The sequence below is a fragment of the Castor canadensis genome, chromosome 7 (genome assembly GCF_047511655.1).
Source record: "Castor canadensis chromosome 7, mCasCan1.hap1v2, whole genome shotgun sequence".
NCBI lineage: Eukaryota > Metazoa > Chordata > Mammalia > Rodentia > Castoridae > Castor > Castor canadensis.
The window spans coordinates 76348313-76368614 of NC_133392.1; the positions used below are offsets into that span (position 1 = coordinate 76348313).

Here is a 20302-nt window from a genome sequence, read left to right on the forward strand (position 1 = left end):
CACCATCTCATTCATCTTTATGGCTGAATTATATTCCATTGAGTATGTATACATTTTCTTTTTCCATTCACTGGCTGAAGAACATCTAGGCTGATTCCAAAGCACTATTGTGAACAGATCTTAATAAACATGGAGTGCAAGGGTCTCTATTGTACCCTGACTTACATTCCTTCCAATATATGCCCAGGAGTGGTATCACCAGATCATATGGTGATTCTATTTGTAGGTTTCCGCTTTCATTGTCTATAGTGACACTACTCAGTTTCTTGTTATTGATTTCTAGTTAATTCCATAAATACACTTTATATAGTTCAATTCTTTTGAATTTTAATGAAGTATAAAATAGTCTTAGAGGATTCCTCATACACTTGCAAACAATGTGGATTCTTCTATAATTTGGTACAGTGCTCAATAAATATCAATTAGGTCAAGCTGGTTGACAGTTGTCAAATACTTCTGACTCTCTTGATTTTCTTTTTACTTGCTCTATCAATTACTAAGGCACAAATATTGAAATCTCCAACTCAAATTGTAGATTTGTCTGCCTTTCCAGTTTTATCAGATAAATTTTTGCTTCATGTATTTTGAAGCTCTGGATTTTAAATGCTACCTCTGGCATATAACAAATTAAACCTCTGGCATATAACAAATTAAACTATGTGAGCCTGTAATTAAAAAAAACTACTGTGCTCCATTGACCTATTTGTGTATCCCTGCACTAGAATCACATTGTTTTGTTTTGCTTTGTTTTTCTTATGGTACTGGGGATTAAACCCAGAGCCTTGTGCATGCTAGGCAGGTGCTCTACCACTAAGCTCCGTGCCATTCCAGAATCACATTGTTTTCATCACTGTGACTTTAGATACGATTTTCATTATTACTAAAGCAGTCGCTCTCCTTTCCCAACAACTAACTTCTTTTTATTTTTTTATCTATTTTTATTTTTTTATTATTCATATGTGCATACAATGCTTGGGTCACCCCCTCGATACCTGGCAGAAACTATTTTGCCCTTATCTCTAATTTCCAACAATTAACTTATTTCTCAAAAATATCTTAGCTCTTTTCATGCACTTATTGTTCACCTAGAATGTGAACATCAACTGGTCAATTCTTGTTAAGTTTAACCTTAAGTACTTTATATATTTTGTGAAATATTTTATGGAATTTTGTTTTATATTTCACATATCCCTGTTGCTCAGAGATACTTTTCTTATTGAAGACACAGAAAAGGAGGTAGCAGACTCTCTTTCGGGGCCAGGAGGCTAATATTTTAAACTTTATGAGCCAGGTGATCTCGGACAACATGATTGACTTAGTTACTGCCATTGCAGCACAAAAGGACCCAGAGACAATATGGAAACAATGGGTACAAACTTTACCAAAAAAAGGTAATAGCTCAGATCTGGTCTATAGGCCTAGTGTGCTGACTATAGATATAGTAATAGATGTACAGAAAGACTAGTTTTTACATAGTTATCTTGAATCCTGGTGGTGTAACAAATTTTCTAATACTATTTTTCAATAGAGTCTATTATTCTTACATGAGCAAAAAAAAAACAAAGATCATTTTGTTCCAATTTTCCAATGTTAATTCCAATTACTCCTCTGTTGTAGTGTTATTGCATTGCCTTCATCACTCTGGAGCAATCCTCAGCAACTGTTCTAACAGGAAGATATTATTGTTTTGTTAATAGGAATGAAGACTCTATTTGTCTACCCTCAAGTCTGATTCCGTTTCTAAAATATATTCTAAAACATATTCTTATTGCTGGGTGGGGTGGTGCTTGTCTGTAATCCCAGCACCTTGGAAGGTGGAGGTAAGATCACAAGTTTGAAGCAAGCCTAGGCAAAGGTAGCAGCAAGACCCTGTCTCAATAGCAAAAATAAAAAAGGCTGGGGGTGTAGCCCAGGTAGTATAGCACTTGCCTAGCAGGCGAAAGGCCCTGGGTTCAATCTCCAGTACTGAGAGAAGTGTTTTATCCTGTACTTGAACATGTGTGTGCTCAGCTTCAGATACAGTGGCTACATTAGATATCTTTTAAGATCCCCTCTAATTCACATCATGTCATGGTGAGGCCATCACTACTTTTTGGAGTATAACTACAGAACAACTGAGTGCTCCACTGAGCCATCCATCACCCCCATTGAATTCCACTGACATATTTTTACCTAATAGATATTTTCCAAATTTTGAATAATTTTTAATTACTCAAACCTTGACATCTTAGAAGAAAATTAATTCTACCTAAGGATTAGAAAAATTTAAGTAGGAAAGAAACTTTTTTGTTTTAGTGTTGTTCAAGGTGTTTTCTTTTGAGATTTTTCAATAAAAATAAAACCACGGCAATGAGTTTTCAGTTGTAAAGTAAGCTTCATGGAAAATTCACTAATGTTCCAGGGAGAGTGGAGGTAAAAAGTCCAAAGAAAAACAAATTACTAAAACTAATATGAGAATAAAATCTGCAGTGTTTATTTCTGAAAAGCATCTAAGCATCATTAAAAACATATATTTAAATCTTTTAAAAATTCCTTTAAATTAGCTTTAATATACTCACAAAAGTGTCAATGAGAGTTTTCATATTCGTATCGTAAGCAGAAAATGATTCATTATTGGAATAAAAGTTAGTATTTCAATTAATCAAAAGTTTTTAATATGAAACTCACCTTCCAAAAATGAAATGAAAACACATGCAATCACATTTCCATATTTACTTATTTAATTTCCCTGGAAAACTAAAAATAGTCAAACTGTAAAAATATGAGGCACAAAAAAGAAGGGACAAGTTTAACATGAGGAATTTTTCTTTACAAGAACATTTCAAAAAATACTCCAGGCAATACATAGTAAATATTTTCATTTAAATAACAACATAGAATCCTCTCCTCCTCAGGAACATTGTTACTATATTACAGACCAATGGAAATAAAATTATAGGTATAAATATTAAAGGCCAATCACCAAAATGAAATTTACATTTCACACAGACTATTATTTATATAAGTAGTATAAATAGGTAGAATCAATTTGATTTAATGTCATACACATTTCTGGCATACAATTATTTTAAAAATAAGAATTAGCCATTCTAAGTTGACCAATTCAAGTATTTATTCAGCCAAAGGAATAAAATAAGCCTTTTAAATATTTAGGATTTATAGGTTTATGTTAGAAATTTTCTCAATATAATACAAAGAGTATTCTAATCCATACTGAATTCACTGTACAGAGACAATTATGAATTGTTTTGTAGCTTATAATTAGATATAATTGATTGCCAAAACTCCTTGACCAAAGTACCATTATAGTTGAGGCAAAGTCTTATGATATCATGAATGTAATAACAGTCAGAATCTTTACAAAACTAGCATAGTTTCCCTTTTCACAACTATCAATTTGGTTTTCCAAAATCTAGTTCCCAGATCCAACATCTAAATCTCTTGGCAGAGGTGGGACAGAAATGGAAAGAAACAACTTAATGGAACTCTGGAGGAAAAAAAACCTATCATAGATCTGAGTTTCAAAAATGTATCAGTTTAAGAGATATCATGAGTGACTCAGAATTATTTAACAATACTTACATCAAACTTTATTGGTTAGCTAAAGAGTAAGAGGCAAGTAAAATGTAATACTTGCTTTTAACAAAGCAGACTGAATAGGTTGTTAGAAAAGAAGTCAGGCCAGGCAAACATTTCCTCTTGGACTTTCTATATAAACATCTATTTTAGATTTGGACTGTTCGCCAGGGTGTCATGCCATGAAAAGGAGGGCCTCTGTCCACCCACGACACATTTCCCAGAGCAGCAAGGGCTTGTTGAGATGCTCTAGGAAGGCAGCTCTTTCTTGGAAGTCACTGGGGCACCACAGGAATGTGGAAGTGTAAGAAAAGGAAGTCAATTTATGTCAAAAGTTAATCCACCTAACTGGCCTCTTTTTAAATTGAGTTATTCAAGTACCAACTGGAAGTACAGACTCTAGATAAAGAATAAAGATAAATATGTCTTTAAAATACTTACCAGAAATCAAGATGCAAACCTCTAGTTTATTGGTCTGATGCTCTCTCCAAACAAAGGTTTAAATAAAGTCTTGGAAATCCTTAACTCCAAATACAATCATAATGAATATTGTTTCAGTATTTTATTTAGCTCTGTAATCCCTTCAACCAGATAGTCAAACCACAGTTGTTTTATGCTACTTTTGTTTCTCTGGAAAATGTGGGAGGGTATTTTGATATTGTACAGAAACATCAATGTTCACTCCACAACACATGACGCTGCCGTCAGGGAGATTTTAGAAAGAAAATCAATGGATATAGCAACAAAGCACTTTGTATGCATAACAGAACCCTTCTGCGCAGCTCAAACTCCAAGCCACATGGAAATTTCAAGTGAGGGGCAACAGAAGTCTTTCTTATTCCAAAGTCAGGAGTTTCTGAAGAACTTGGAGCACAATTTCATAGCAAAAGTGATACTGTTCCTATGTACATACACATGAAAACCAACACAGTAATAAGTAATTGAATACCAATACCCACTTTTAGAGAATACAATTTAACTTTTTAGCCACATAGGCTAAAAAGTTCCCTAAAGTTCACAAAGACTATGAACACTTAAGAACTTCTTTATGCAATATATCTTTTAAAATATGAGGACGATAAATGATCATAATACAGTTCTGCTCTACAACTCATTAAAGTAAACTTAGGAGAATGTCATTATTAGTTTCCTTGTATCTTCTCCAGCTAATATAAATCAAATTCTAAAAAGTGTCTCACATTAATTTTTAACATTTCAAATATAGACATATTATGTTATGTACACAAATATGCATAAATATGTATATATAGGTATATATATATTTCTGGGTAATTCTTCTCATTATAAATATTCTTTCGATCTCTTCTCCTAATGATAAGTAACTCATCTGTGACATAAACAGTATCTTTTTATAATATTCACATAACCTTGATATTTTAGTGGCAAACATGTATTTCAAATTATTATCTAAATATTTAAAAGATAGTTTTAGATGTACTACATAAATATCATGGAATTCAGTGCTGCTCCTGCCTGGCTATCTGAGTGACCATATGGCACAGACCTCATTGCTCTGAACCTGAAGTACTTAATTAGGATTATCAGAGCAAAACCACTGTAATGTCTGCCTCCAACAGCAAGAATTCAATGAGATCATGTCGGCAAAAGAGCTTTAGAAATTGTAATGTGCTACACAGTGTTAATCTTTCTACTTACTATTCTTATGAGAATTCATGTGATGAAAGCTTACCTTTGTTTGAATCATGCCATAACGTTGTTTTCTCATTTGGGTCACTATATTCATGATGTTGAACTGTAACAAGATGACAACAATTTGGTATTATCCATGTAAGAGGAAAAATACTAACCCCTGGTTTAATGAGTACGCCATACCTCTTTTACCATGTGAGTAAAAGAGATGTCAAGATATAACCTGAAAGATCTAATTTCCAGTCATAAAAATGTACTTTAAAAAAAAACTTAGCCCAGTGGTTTGATAGGTTTACAGGTAGAAGTAATCATTTCTAAGAAATGCTCTCCAATAAAAAAACAAACAGAAATGCTCTCTGAAAGAAATAAAACCAATTTGCCTTTGTGAATATCCTTGGGCTGCTATCTAGAGGGAGAACTGAAAGCAGCAGTGTCATTCTGGAAAAGCACATGACTTTCTCTGGCTACGAGAATAGCACAGCTATTTCTTAAGTAAAGAGCCCTGTCAACTCAAATGGGCCCTGAACAACAATCAGAGTCTGAGACCCAGATTCTGCACCTGCAGCATGATTCTGTACCCCAGCATGACTGGGGGTGGTCACTGAATAGGTCACAAAGGTCTATTGCTAGTGAAAGGGAAAATCTCTTGGCCAGATCACTCCTCTCCGCATGGTCACTTTGGGGCCTACATTTGCCTTACAGCTAGGCCACAATGAGATGAGTCTGGAAACCGGAAGTACTTAAAAGCCAGGGATTCCTTTATTTTTTATAATTTGTTTTTATAATAATTTAAAATTTTAACTAAGCCTTTAAAATCCATCTATTTTGTAATATAAACAAGAAGTTGTACAGGACGGCCCTACGTATCCTTCACGTCATTTACCCCAATGATACCATCCTGCTACCATCCCATAATGAGACCATGTTAAGCCACAACTATGGCATAGTATCAAAACCAAAAAAACTATCACTGGGATAATATATACACTTATTCTGATTCTGTCAGTTTTACATGCAGTTTGTACATGTGTATGGAGTTCTATTTTATGCAGTTTTTATCTCATGTGCGAGTCTAAGGGAAGAGACTTTAAAGAAGAGAAAAAAACACTTTAGAAGCGAGTTTTTAAAGAATTGTAAAGGAGTAAGGCCTTAAAGAATAGAAAAGAAACGAAGTGAAGTAAATGAAGAGAATAATAGAGAAAAGAAGCAATGAGGCTGCTGTGCGTCTCCATCCCAGCGCCCAGCACACCTGGCCCCAACTTTATGCATGTCTGTCTTCCATTGTTTGTCCTTTCTGCATCTCCTGTCGCCCCTAGTTAGGTTCAGTAGTAACAGGAGTGAGAGACACATTCCAATAAGTGAGTTCAACAAAGTCATAGGATATAAGATCAACATGCAAAAACAATTGCATTTCTACATTTCCTGTTCATTGTGATGGAAATGATATTCAGAGTCAAAACAGAATGCCATTTACAACTGCTCCAAAGAGAATGAAACAGGATAAATCTAAAATAAACACGTATAGGATCTATATGCCTCTCAAACAAATGGTACTGGAACAAGTGGATGTCCATGGCAGGGGATGGGGGTGAGGTGGGGAATAAATCTTGATGTAAACCTCAAAAATTAACTCAAAATGGACCGTACACTTAAACCTAAAACATGAAACTTCAGAATTTTGAAAAACAATAGGAAAAAATCTCTAGGACCTAGGCTAGGTGATGAGTTCTTGTACTCGACATCAAAAGCCTGATGAATAAAAAGAAAAATTGATAAAATTAGAACTCATCAAAGTTAAAAACTTCTACTTCTTTGGTGATTTAAAAAGTTATAAGAGGGGCATGGCTCAAGTGGTAGTGTGTCTGCCTAGCAAGCTCAAAACTTTAAGTTCAAACCCCAGTATCACCAAAAAATTATAACCTAATATTGAGTAAATTATGGAAATAAGTCTGTATTATTTACACTTAATTTAATGATGACAAAACAAGCTTCACTGGACTATTTGGTTAAGAAAGACATAGCTTTCTGAATGTGGTTACAGTGGTCAACAAATGATGACAATGGAGATGACTGAAAGGAAATGAAGACCAAAATCATTTATACTAATTGTACCTGGAATTATGATTCCTCATATATTGAGTTTGGTAGTCATTATTGTTTGTGAAGTGCTAAAACCACACTTGTGTTATTTGCAAAGATGGACTGGCTAACAAATCAAAGGAACCAATAACTTACTTGAATTAATCCAGAGACAAAATTATTTTATAGAATATGAGATTAAAAGCCCATCAGAAGCTAATATTAAATATTTCAAACATAACATTAATGTTCTACAACTTAATAAAAAACAGTGCTTTGGATTGGTAAGACTAAAAACCCACATATAATTGTCAATAAAATGGTGAAAAACTGTTCTAATGATGTCTTCTCAGAAGTTTTGGTAGGTGTGTGGCAAAAAGATAATTATTTTCTAATGATACTACAGCTTGATAAATATGGGGACTAGCTAATGACAGGGAGTGGTACCACCTTACAGAACAAATAAAAGTAGAAAAGTATTTTCCACTGCAAGTTGATAAATTCATAGATATTATTTTTGGTGGTAACGGGGTTTGAATTCAGGGCTTCACACTTGCAAATGGCGCTCTACTGCTCGAGCCACACTATTACTTCATAGCTACTATTAACAGTGATTATTTCAGCTTATATTTGATGTGATAAGAAGGAAGAATTCTTCCCTTTTTCAGCTTGACTACTGGCAAACACAAATAGTAATCGAAACTACAAAAATGCAAAGCACTAATGCACAAATGTGACTTGAAACTTAAGTTTTGATAGGATGATGTTTTGACAGTAAAGTTTCAATGTCTAAGAAAATAGTATGAGGTAATTACACAGATTAAGGAATTTTTGTTAGAAGATAAATCAACACATTGCTTCATCAAGATAGGTCTGTCAAAAGACAAAAACAAAAAGCACTTGCCAGGTTAAGTACACAGTGTGCTTAGAGGAGGAGTAACAAATTTTTAGTTGAAGTAATGTGTTAAGTTCTCCTCAAGTGTGGTAACTCTCCTCGTTTTGTTAGTGGAGCATTAACAATTCTTACTGCATGCTGAAGATGGTGGGGAACAGTGTACTGAGAATGGAGTTCAGGGCGAGTCCTTGATGCTTTTTGCAAGACAAGAGAACTAGTTTGCTTCCAGTGTCTTAAGGACTTTTAACCAAACTTGATTAAAAATTAAAATGATTGCAAAAATAACATGAATGGTCACATATTCTCAGATTTCTTATCTTTACCGTTATGATTGATAAACTAATCTTAAAATGTTGCAGATCATAAATAGTCCACCACACATCACTGGATGAAGTTTATTCCTAGTAAGACTCACATTTTGTGAGTTCCACAAAATGTAAACTGGCCTACATTCTAATCAACAAGGCTTTTATGGTTTGAGTGTGTCCCCAAAAGCTTAATATTCAATGCAGCAGTGTTGGGAAGTGGAGGTCCAGTGGGAGGTACTTGGCTTATGGAGGGGAAGGCATTACTTGCTCTCATGGGACTGGATTAGTTACCACTGGACTGGGCAGTTTTAAAGCACTCTGCCATCATGTTCTCTCTTCTATGTATACTAGCTTCTTTTCCTCTTTCCAGCCTAAGTTGAAGTAGTACAAGGTCCTCACCAGATATATTGCCTCATTCTCCAGAACCATGAGACAAAATTAATCTTTACATAATATAACTTTCTCCAGAACCATGAGACAAAATTAATCTTTACATAATATAACTTTCTTTTACAAATAACCCAGTTTTGGTATTCTGTTATACTAATGGAAAATGAACAATAACAAAGCCTAATGTACTGATCCATAGCAATGTATTGAAAGTTTCTAAATGCTTAGTCTGAATTTCTATGTTTTTAAGTTACTGGATAACAAACATGCTCTGGTGAATAAAATTTCTGAGGAGGGTGAAGAGAGACATAAATAAAACCTTTTTAAGTTAGTGACAGTTCAGGGACATTTCAGGGACTCTTGGAAAGTCAGTAAGAAAACAAACAATGGATGTATTTCCTATTTGGGAACCACTAGATTCCATCAAATCTAAGCATCCCTAATTGTAAAGTTGCACCATTATTATATGTACCACTAAAAAACCCTGTCAAATAAGCTTACAGAATGTTGATTATAAGACACATTCTAAGCTTACAAAAGCTATAATGGGAGGGGAACAAGTGTTCTTTAGATTCAGTGAAAGATAATATTTACAGCTTTTACAGTTGCTACTGTACTTAAAACAAGGATAAATAATGGATATAAAATAAGGTAAATATAAACAAATTACTTAAGAAATTATGATGCATAATGTATAAGCTAGAGGCACTATGCTAATGCATTTCCTGCTAAAAGGGTAAAACAACATCAGTTATAGAAATAAAGTAAGATGAGACGCATACTAATCAAATTTTCAGCATGTTTGAGAATATCTGTCACTTTTTTTGACCAGCACTTTATACTCATTCTGTGTACTGATCCTTTGAATTTCCTTTGGAAAACTGTATCTTTCTCATTCTTAACCATACAACCTGTAGTAGTCCTGACTGGTCTAAACAGACCAGCACATCCCTCAGTGGTTAGTTTGAAGAAGGGGCCAACATTAAATCAGAAAAGTGAAATGCTAGCAGACAGTGTCCTAGGCTTCTGAAAAAGAGAAATGTCCTCTGTCCTCTAAGGAATAACTGGAAGAGACTGTTTTTCTACTCCCTACTTGATGAGGTCTGTGGATGAGGGCTGGAACAACCACAGCCACAGGTGAGGCCTGTCACTGTTGAAGTATAGCTGTGCCTACTTTGAGAGGGCAGATTTGACCTTGTTCTGACAACAATGTAACTGTGCAGAGCACTCTTGCCAGGGCAAATATCTCCTAATCTGTGTTTTCTAGCTACTGAAGTATGGATTTTCTTATTTCTTGTGGTCATTTTAACAGTCACATCTCCCCCAGTGCCTGCTCAGTAAACAGGTATCTTCCCCTTCTCATTTCTACAGCACAGAAAAACAGTGCAGTAAAAGTAAGGCCACAGATCTAAAGTCACAGTCCCAATCAGTTTAGCCAGTAATAAAGAAAATAGTCATATATCAAATCCCTGTGACCCTTAGCTACTTCCAAAGTAGCTACAGTAAAAGACTGTTAATGCTTCATTCACACTCAAGAATATTACTGTCCTGACTTTTATATATGAGAAAACTGGGTTTGAGAGAGGAGAAGCAATCTACAGAGTCACCAAAATCTAAAGTATGTGGTAAAACTGGCAGTCAAATTCAGGGACTTCTCATTAACTTTGAGGTCTACATTATTTTCGATGTGCTTACATGCATGTTTTTGCTCATGAAAAACTGGCAAACATTATACTAACACCATGTGTATGGGGAGGGTGAAGGTTATTTTCATTATGTACTTTGCTTCTCACAGCCATCCCCAGGAGGCTGCAGCAAGTTTAGTGAGAACAACATCCAAAGCTCATGTGCTTTTGATTTACTAACTTGCTCCTCGAGGCTGGATATCATTCTTTCAACATTATCAGGCTGTTAAAAGTAGGGCATTTGCAAACAGCATCAGTTTATCTGCTGGATTCACACACTTACTGAATAGTTCTTTTCGATGGCACAAAACACAACATCCGCACATATGAATACCCCTGTTCGGCCAACACCAGCACTGCAGTGAACAACCATGGGTCCTGTCACGTGGCTCTTCCTCACATACCGAACATACTTTATGAAATAATCTCCTGAGGCAGGAGTGCCATGGTCTGGCCAGTTGGTGAACTGCAAGTGTTTTACAAAGTGACTAGCTCCTGTCTGTTAGAGAGAGATGGAGAAATCTGTTGATTTCTAACATTAGAAATATCACTTCAATTTCTAATATAGCAGTACTAGTGAGGATGTGGTAATATGGACTACATTGCTATTATAGAGGGCATTCAAAGAGTAGTCAAACCTAATTTGATGTTTCTAAGAATTCTGGAGGTTGCCAGGTTTAGAGTTTTTCTACATTTTACATAGGCGAGCACAACAGTACTAATGAAAATATTAACAGGTAACACAAAGTCGAACAATTACTATATGCCAGTACTGTGCTAGAGGCTTCACATAAAATCTCTTTAATCTTTAATCACCCCTGTGAGGTAGGGACTATTTTATCTTTACTTTCAGATTAGGCTGGGGGGATCAGGAGGTATGTGCCAAGTCAGTAGTCTCACATGTTTAGAACCTGGTCTTTAATGTGGGCCTCCAGAGTCCTAATATACCATCTTTCTTGTATACCACGAGGTGATACAAACACCAAGATTACAAAGTACTTAGAATAAAAAATAGGCTGACACACTAGGAATAAGACCAAAAAGCCAATCTACCTTAGCTTATATACTACTATAAAGTAAGTCTGATAAAAAACAAGTAGGAGCCTGGTCAGGGATGCAGACAGCAATGTGAACAGGGTGGTTAAGGACCATGAAAGTAGAGACTAATTGCGCTGAGCCTCCTTGGAGTGAAGAAGTGAAATTCTCAGGATTGACAGATAAAACCCTTGAAAGTTACCCACATCCCTTCTAAAGGGACCATTACTCTTTCCTTGGTGGGGTCCCTCCTCTTAGCTCACTGGGGACCCTGTGTGCAAACTCAGAATGATTTCTCACTCCTCTTTTGCTTTTCCCTAATGCTTTTCATTTTCCTAAGTTCTCTTAATAAACATGTTAGTATTCAGTGCCTTCTTCTAATTCAAAGTATTATTGAAATTTGTGATAGTTATTTTTCATGTCAACTTGGCTGAGCCATCATATCCAGACACTTGGACAAAGATTTGTTCAGATATTTCAGTGAAGATTTTTTTAAATGACATTAACATTTAAATCAATGGACTTTGAGTAAAGCAGATTACTCTCCAAAATGTGGTAGGCTTCATTTAATCATTTGATGGCCTTAATAGACAGACTGGCATCCCCTAAGCAAGAAGAAATTCTGTCAGCAGATTACTTTTGGACTCAAACCACAACTGTTTCCTGAGTCAGTAGTCTACTGCTCTATCTGCAGAGGTGTCAACTCTCCATGATCATATAAGCCAATTCCTTAAAATTAATAATCTCTCTGTTCCTCCCTCTCTGAACTATATACATATCCTGTTGGTTGTGTTTCTCTGAAGAACCTTAACAAATACAAAATCCTCTATTAACTTATTTAATACAGTTTTCTACCTGGAACCTAGAAAACTCCCAAATCACTGGTTATTGATGCTTTCTATTTTCCATAATATTTGACAATGGAAGAAACAACTTGAAATCTGTAAATGGCAGTGGGGAGGAAGGGTCATATTTAAATTTGTCTTTAACTTAATACCAAGTAGAAAACTCAAGTTTGAATCACTGGTACATGAAATTGAATGATGGATAATATGCAAAAATCTTGTGAAGGCACTAAGTTGAGGGTTACAGTCATCATATCACGTATTTCAGGGGAGGGATTAAATCTGTCCTGCCACCAGTGACCACTAAGAACCTGTACCAAAGTGAATCTCACCAATTTTTTCTTTTCCTATCATATTATTGTTGTACTGGGGTGCATTTACAAAAGTGCTTGCAATATATCTTAGTTAAACTCACACCCTCCATTCATTCTTATTTTCCCTCCCGCATTTTTGAATAGTTTTAGGATGTCTCATTTTCCCATTTGCATACATGAGTACATAGTATTTCTACCATGTTCACCTCCTGTACCTCCCTTTCCTTATATCCTCCCCCCTCACTGGTACCAACCCTCAGACATGATGTGTTTTACCTTCTGTTCTCTGTTTTTGAAGAAACACATTTTCATTTTTTGGGCTAGCTATACAGGAGTTTCATTATTATATTTCCATGTATATATGTATTATAACATGAATTGTTTCATCCCATCCATTTTTCTCCTTTCTACCTTAGTCCCCTTCTTAATACTCACCAATTTTCTGATCCAGTGCTATGAAGCCAGGCCCCCTGATGCAAACTCTCCAACCATCCCTGTAGGACCCCTTTGCCAAAGCTCCACAGGTTAACCCCAGCATTTGAATCCTTACAGGTAGATCATTCCTCTCTGCCTCCCACCAGGTCTACATTCTCTAAGTACATACACCATTCAGAATTGACTTCATATAATGATTTCTTTTCCCATTAGATTTTAAGTGCTCCAAGAGTAAAGACTGTCTGTTTTCTATCCTTATGAAAGGGGGAGAAGCACTAAAGATATTCTTTGCAGCACACTTCTTTTTCCAGTTCATTATTCCTTTTCCTTATATATAAATTCCTTTCCCTTTTGAGTTTCATAACTCTTGGCTAAACTTTCTCATAGTCACTAAAGATCCTAGCCACCTCCCTTCTACAAATTCTGACATCATCTAAAGAAAATTCAGGTCTCAACAGCCCACAAACACTCTGACTTTATAACATTTTCTCTCTTGCAGGGAAGACTACTTCCTTTCTTCTAGTCCCCACAATAATGATCATGTCTTAGACTTACCATCAACTATAATGTCTAGTATGAAAAATTTTCTAGTTCTATGACTCCAACATTGATTTCTGACTAGAAGATTCTATACTCCCACTCATTATGCGTCACTTCAACATCAATACTGAGACCAAATGGAGCTTTTCATTCCCTCATGTCTTCCACTACTTATAGGTGACTGGATCTACTCATATGCCTAAGCAACTTAGACTTCATGAATGATTAGCTAAATCATTATCTTACCAAACTCTCAATTTCTTTGATCCTTTGTATCTTGCCACATGCACTAGAGAACATCCCACCCTGGGTCAGTCCCATAATCTGTGCTCAGAGATCCCAAAGATATACTGCTGAAAAGAAAATGATCACCTACTTGCATGTTTTGTTACTATTGCAAATGTATGGACACAACTTCAGCATGACTCAGCAACTCTTCTCTTGATCATTGTTTGTGTTCCAATCAACTTCTCTGGTGATGAGTCCAACACTCACTGGTTCTCTCTTCAAGGTTCCTGTTCAACTCCAACTCCCTTTCACTCCTGTTGGACACATCACCGCCAATCCAATCTACTAGAGCAATGTAACTCACCACCCTCTCCTATAAACTATTCCTTTGCTATTTGCCAAATCTGTTAAACCAAGAAATCTATGAATTACTCTAGACCAATGCTTTCCAACAAAAGGTTCTATAATAAAGCAAATGTTCTATATCTGTACTGTCCAGTACAATATTCCCTAGTAATGTAATTAATAGACACCAGAAATGTTGCTACTGCAAGTGAGAAACTGAATTTGTCACTTTATGTAAACTTAAATAACTTAGATTTAAATTTAAATAGCCACATGTGGCTACTATATTGAATAGCATAATTTTCAACCCCTTCTTCTTTCACTTACACAGTTCATAAGTATGTATAGTCTGCTAATGATCTGTAAAACATCTGTGTCTATGTATGGAAGCAATGCTAGGAATCTCTATGTATAGCTATCCTTATCTCAACTAGCCAAAACACTTTGTCTTTGTTATCATTGGTTGTCTTCTCTTCAACAAAAATGGAGAAAAGGGCAGAGCAGGTTCTGCCTGGAAGTGAATGTGGGAGAGAGAGAGGGTGGGGGGGCAGGGGGAAGAAATGACCCAAACAATGTATGCACACGTGAATATATGAATTAAAAAAAAACCCAAGTATTAGAGAGTGTACCAATTTCTTATTCTCAGCCAGGATCAACAGTCCCTACCACAATGATTAGCAAACTTGAAGAACTCAGTATGTATTTGCCATACTCAGTAGAAGGAGTCAAAGTACATCCCAGGATCAGACAACTTCTAGTACTCACTCTCCCCATTCCACCTCTTCTTTTCAATTTTCTTTTCTCTCCAAAGTTTGGGTAAGCAGAAGTAGAAGTGGTGGTGGCTTAGTTTCTGCTACCAGGGTGAAGTAAACAGTTACTTTAAAAAGAATCACCTTAGTCTATATTCAGTCTTAGTCCTAACACATCTGCTTGTTTAGTAAACATATATTTAATACTAATTTTTTAAAAACTTACAGACTTCTTTACAACTTGAAAGATTCGAATGATGAAGTATTTAAGTATCTGGTAGCTCTCCAGGCTGACACGAAAGCGTTTTAATTCCAAAGGCTCCTTCAGAGAAATGGGCCAGTAATGATGACATTTGATAATTCCACCTTCTATCTCTCTGGTTATCATGGCAATAACATTAGAGTTATTTTCCAAAACCATTTGCCAAAAATCATCTGTGGTGCCTGGCAGTGGTCCTTGGGTAGCGATATAAAAATATTCTTCTTCAAAATTGACTATTTTAATGTAACTAGCATTGATGTAGCCCTTGCTTTTTCCAAGAGGAACAAGTGTTGAGTCATCTATTATAGAAACAGAAACATCCAGTAGATAGAGAGAAATTAGGAGATGCAGACAGCCAGATTTTATGAAAGTATTTCACACAGGTAAATCTATGTATCTCTCTAGCCAATAAAGAATATGACATAGAAGATTCTTTTCAAAAGGGTTGGGTCTATGAGTGTAAATTCTTTCCTTCATAAAACCTATAGGCATGACCTAAGAAATACAAAGAGTTTTAAAGCTTGTTTTAATGAACAAAGAATGCTATCAACATCCAGATACTTTGAGAGAGTCCTGTTAGATATCATGAAATATATTACATGTTATATATCATATAATAATGTTAATCACATATTCATCAAAATGTTAGCAATGTATAGGAAGGATTAGACCAAGGACATTATGTATTAATTTTCAACTGAACACAACAAAGGAGCAGCTCTCTGAGGCAGTAAGTGAATGACATTCTCTCACAAATATGGGCAACCTAAAAACCTAGAGCAGCAGGGGCCAGGGTAAAAAAAAAAATGAAGTATTATAATTGATTAGAGACAAATCCTAGGATTGATGGAATTTGACCACTGTCTCCACACAAGGCAGTCAGCTTTTATGTCCCTGCTCGTCTTCACCTGGTGCTGTGCCATGCCAATCAAAGCAAAGGTATTATGACAAAAAGATGCTAGCAAGGGCATTTGCTCCAAGTAATGTTGAACTTGTTGGACTATTATAGCAGATATAAGAGGGAAAACCTAAATTCTTGATCCCTAACAAACTTCTCACCAGGAAATCCTAGTCATGTGGAGTTCTAGAACCATCACTGCTCCCATGTAGAAAGTAGAAGTATACACAGCACAGGGGGCCCTTCCCTCCCATGCAGTGCTCTCACCAATCACTTCCCCTACTATTCAGGATGACATGGATCACTTATCTAGCAAAAATGCTATGACCAACAATAACTGAACAGGGACTTAACATTGCTTCTGACAGAACCCTTCTCAAATTCCAACATAATGTATAGAACTCTTTTCTTATAAATATGAGTGAACAGGGAAAACAACTGCTAAATATATAGTCATACAATATTTCAAAAGGGGGAAAGCAAGCTGAGAAATCAAAACAAATTGTTTCCTTTCTAAAAAGGGGGAAAACATCTTAACAACTCATATATATGTAAATATATTTATTTTACATACATACATATGTATATAAATATATATATATATTTTTAGTGGTACTGGGGTTTAATCACAGGGCCTCATGCTTGCTAGGCAGGGATTCTATTACATGAACCACTCCACCACCAAGTTTGGTTCAAACCATAATTCTTTTGATCTCTGCCTTCTGAGTAGCTAGGATTACAAGCTAGACCAATGATGCCTATTTATATTTTAAATGAACTTTAGGAAAATATTTTATTATTCAGATGGAAAATATGTATCTATTTTTACTGACAAGTATGTCACATTATTATATCATGTAATGGTAAGTCTAGCACATATTCATCAAATATTAGCAGTGGTTATTTTATCATCTAAATAGAGTTTATATTACTTTAGAGTAAAAAGTAATTTTTTTAATTTTGGGAAAGGAGATTAAATTGTGAAAAATCAAACAATTTAAAATAATAAAAGCTTGTTTTTAGGTAAAGACCACAGTAGAACATCTCTCCAGTAGAATGGATCAGATTAAAGACAGAATATCAGGGCTTGAAGTCAAGGTAAATGTATTAGAAAAATCAGATGAAGAAAAAGGAAAAAAATAAAGAAGCACAAGTAGAAGAAGCAAGACCTCTGGAACACTACTAAAAGAACAAACCTACAAATCATGGGCACAGAAGAAGGAGAAGAGGTGAAACCACCTAAAGGGATAGAAAACATATTTAATTTCCAAAATCTTGAGAGATACCTATCCAAGTACAGGAAGCTTTTAGGATACCCAACAGACAAGACCAGAAAAGAACCACTCTAGGACATATCACAGTTAAAATATTAAGAATGTAGAGCAAGGAAAGAAAACTGAAAGCTGTAACAGAGAAGCATCAAGTCACACATAAAGGCAAACCCATCAGAATAATAGCAGATTTCTCAAAAAAAAAAAAAAAAAAACCTTAAAAGCAAGGAGGGTGTGGAATGATGTATTTCAAGTGCTGAAAGAAAATAACTGCCAACCTAAACACTCTACCCAGCAAAGCTATCATTCAAAACTGAAGGAGAAATAAAAAGATTCCATGATAAAAACTAAAGCAATTTATGACCACTAAACAAGCACTGCAGAAGATACTAAAAGGAATCCTACACACATAAAAGGAAGATAAATTTAACTGTGAAAATACTGGAAAAAATAAGTCTCACCAGATGAATACATAAGTAAATGAAGAATAGAAAAGAATCAAATACCAGAAAAATATCAAAATGGCAGGAATTGCTACATATCTGTCAATATCAACACTGAATGTTAACTATTTCAATTCTCCAATCAAAACACAGAGAGGATCCAAGATGGCAACTAGGGTATGGAAGCAGAAAGCCTAAGCTCCATGACTCCAAAAACCTCCCTGAGATGTTGGAGCCACACAGGTAATTCTTACTGCTTCTAGCCAAAATAATAACTCCCATCACATTACGTGCAGGAAAAAATTCAAAGAGTGACACTCAAATCAGCCTTTAATTGCACCTAACAGCTGCAATCCACTACACAGCCAGCAAGGGGAGTCCAGCCCCGGGGAAAGTTTCCTCTCCCATGGCCATATTATTTTCTTCTTTCTTTCTCTTTTCCTTCTTCCATCAAGTGTTAATAAACCATCAATCAGAATCAAACTTTCGGCATCCTGAATCCCTAGCCCATGGAAAGCCTCCCCGTGCCATGCTGCACTGAGAAAATATGGCACCATTTCTCGCTGCCACCACCAGCTCCAAACCTGCCTGCACATCAATTGATAGAACAAACAGGTGAGCACCATGCACCACACATGAATCCCCTAACTACCCCCAGGAACATAAACCAGCACAGCCACTGGGCAGACAGATTCCCTACCCCCAACAAAACTAGAAAACAAATAGCAAACTGCAATCAAACATGGACAGGAGACAGGGTGGGTGGAACACTGAACCTGCACTGGAGAAAGGGGGCAGGGTAAGGAGCTAACTTCAGTGCTAAACTCTCAGTAAATAAATACAGGAGAAGAAAAGACAAGGAATCAGAGAGCAGCATTGACTCAGCTGTACACAGTCAAGCCCTTAAACAACAAAAACAATTAAATGGCAGGAATCACTACAACCCTATCAATATTAACACTGAATGTCAATGACTCAACTTCCCCATCAAAAGACACCATCTGGATAACTGGATCAAAAAGAAAGATCCAACAATCTTTTGTTTTACAGGAGACCCATCTCATTGACAGAAACAAACACTGGCTTAGGGTGAAAGGCTGGAAGAAGATTTACCAAGCCAATGGCCCCCTCAAACAGGCAGGAATAGCAATACTTATATCAGACAATGTACCCTTCAAACTTACACTGATCAAATGAGATAAAGAAGGACACATCATACTAATAAAAGGGGAAATATAAAAGGAAATAACAATTATCAACCTACATGCACCCAATGTCAGTGCACCCAATTTCATCAAACATACTCTAAAGGACTTAAAAGCACAAATAGACTCCAACACAGTGGTAGTGGAAGACTTTAATCCCCTATCACCAATAGATAGGTCATCAAAACAAAAAAATCAATAAAGTAATTCTAGAACTAAATCACAACATAGATCAAATAGACCTAACTGATGTCTACAGAATATTTCATCCAACATCTGCACAATGTACATTCTTCTCAGCAGTCCAAAATCAATCATATCTTAGGGCACAAAGCAAGCCTCAGCAAATATAAGAAAACAGAAATAATCCTCTGCATTCTATCTGATCACAATGCATTAAAACTAGAACTCAACAATAAAAACAACAACAGAAAATACGCAAACAACTGGAACCTGAATAACACATTGCTCAATGATCAGTGGGTCATAGATGAAATAAAAGAGGAAATTAAAAGGTTCCTAGAAGTTAATGAAAATGAAAACATGACCTACCAGAACCTAAGAGACATAGCAAAGGCAGTCTGAAGACGAATGTTTATAGCCATGAATGCACATATTAAAAGGACAAAAGGTTTCAAATAAATGACCTAATGCTATATCTCAAACTCCTAGAAAAACAAGAACAAGCAAAAACCAAATCAAGAAGGAAAGCAATATTAAAAATAAGAGCCAAAATTAATGAAATAGAGACCAAAAAAAAAAAATACAAAGAATCAATGAAACAAAAAGCTGGTTCTTTGAAATAATAAGATTGACAAACCCCTGGAAAATCTGACTAAAATAAGAAGGGAAAAGATCCAGATCAGTAAAAATCAGAAATGCAAAAGGGGAGATAACAACAAACACCAAGGAAATCCAGGGAATCATCAGAGACTACTTTGAGAACGTATATTCCAACAAATTTGAAAATCTTGACGAAATGGACAAATTTCTAGATACTTACAACCATCAAAACCTGAACTAAAACTATATTAACCACTTAAACAGATGTAAAACATGAAATGAAATTGAAGCAGCAATAAAGTCTCCCAGAAAAGAAAATTCCAGGATCTGACAAATTCTCTGCTG

The 20302-nt window shown here is 35.7% G+C and overlaps 1 protein-coding gene across 9 annotated transcripts in view; it reads right to left on the minus strand.

Annotated features, from left to right (window-relative positions):
- Positions 1–2570: 2570 nt before the first annotated feature.
- The window catches only part of Ptpn20 (protein tyrosine phosphatase non-receptor type 20), a 141089-nt gene continuing 123357 nt past the window's right edge, over positions 2571–20302 (minus strand). For 6 of the 9 annotated variants that reach the window (XM_074079360.1, XM_074079363.1, XM_074079359.1 and 3 more), the window contains 2 exons: positions 5288–5350; positions 2571–4477 (listed from right to left, as the gene is read on the minus strand). In XM_074079360.1, coding sequence (XP_073935461.1) covers positions 4455–4477; positions 5288–5350 — 86 coding nt within the window. In that variant the 3' untranslated portion in view covers positions 2571–4454. Of the gene's footprint in view, positions 4478–5287; positions 5351–10887; positions 11104–15321; positions 15657–20302 lie in introns of all 9 variants that reach the window. The other 3 variants (XM_074079365.1, XM_074079366.1, XM_074079368.1) reach the window with 2 other exon arrangements.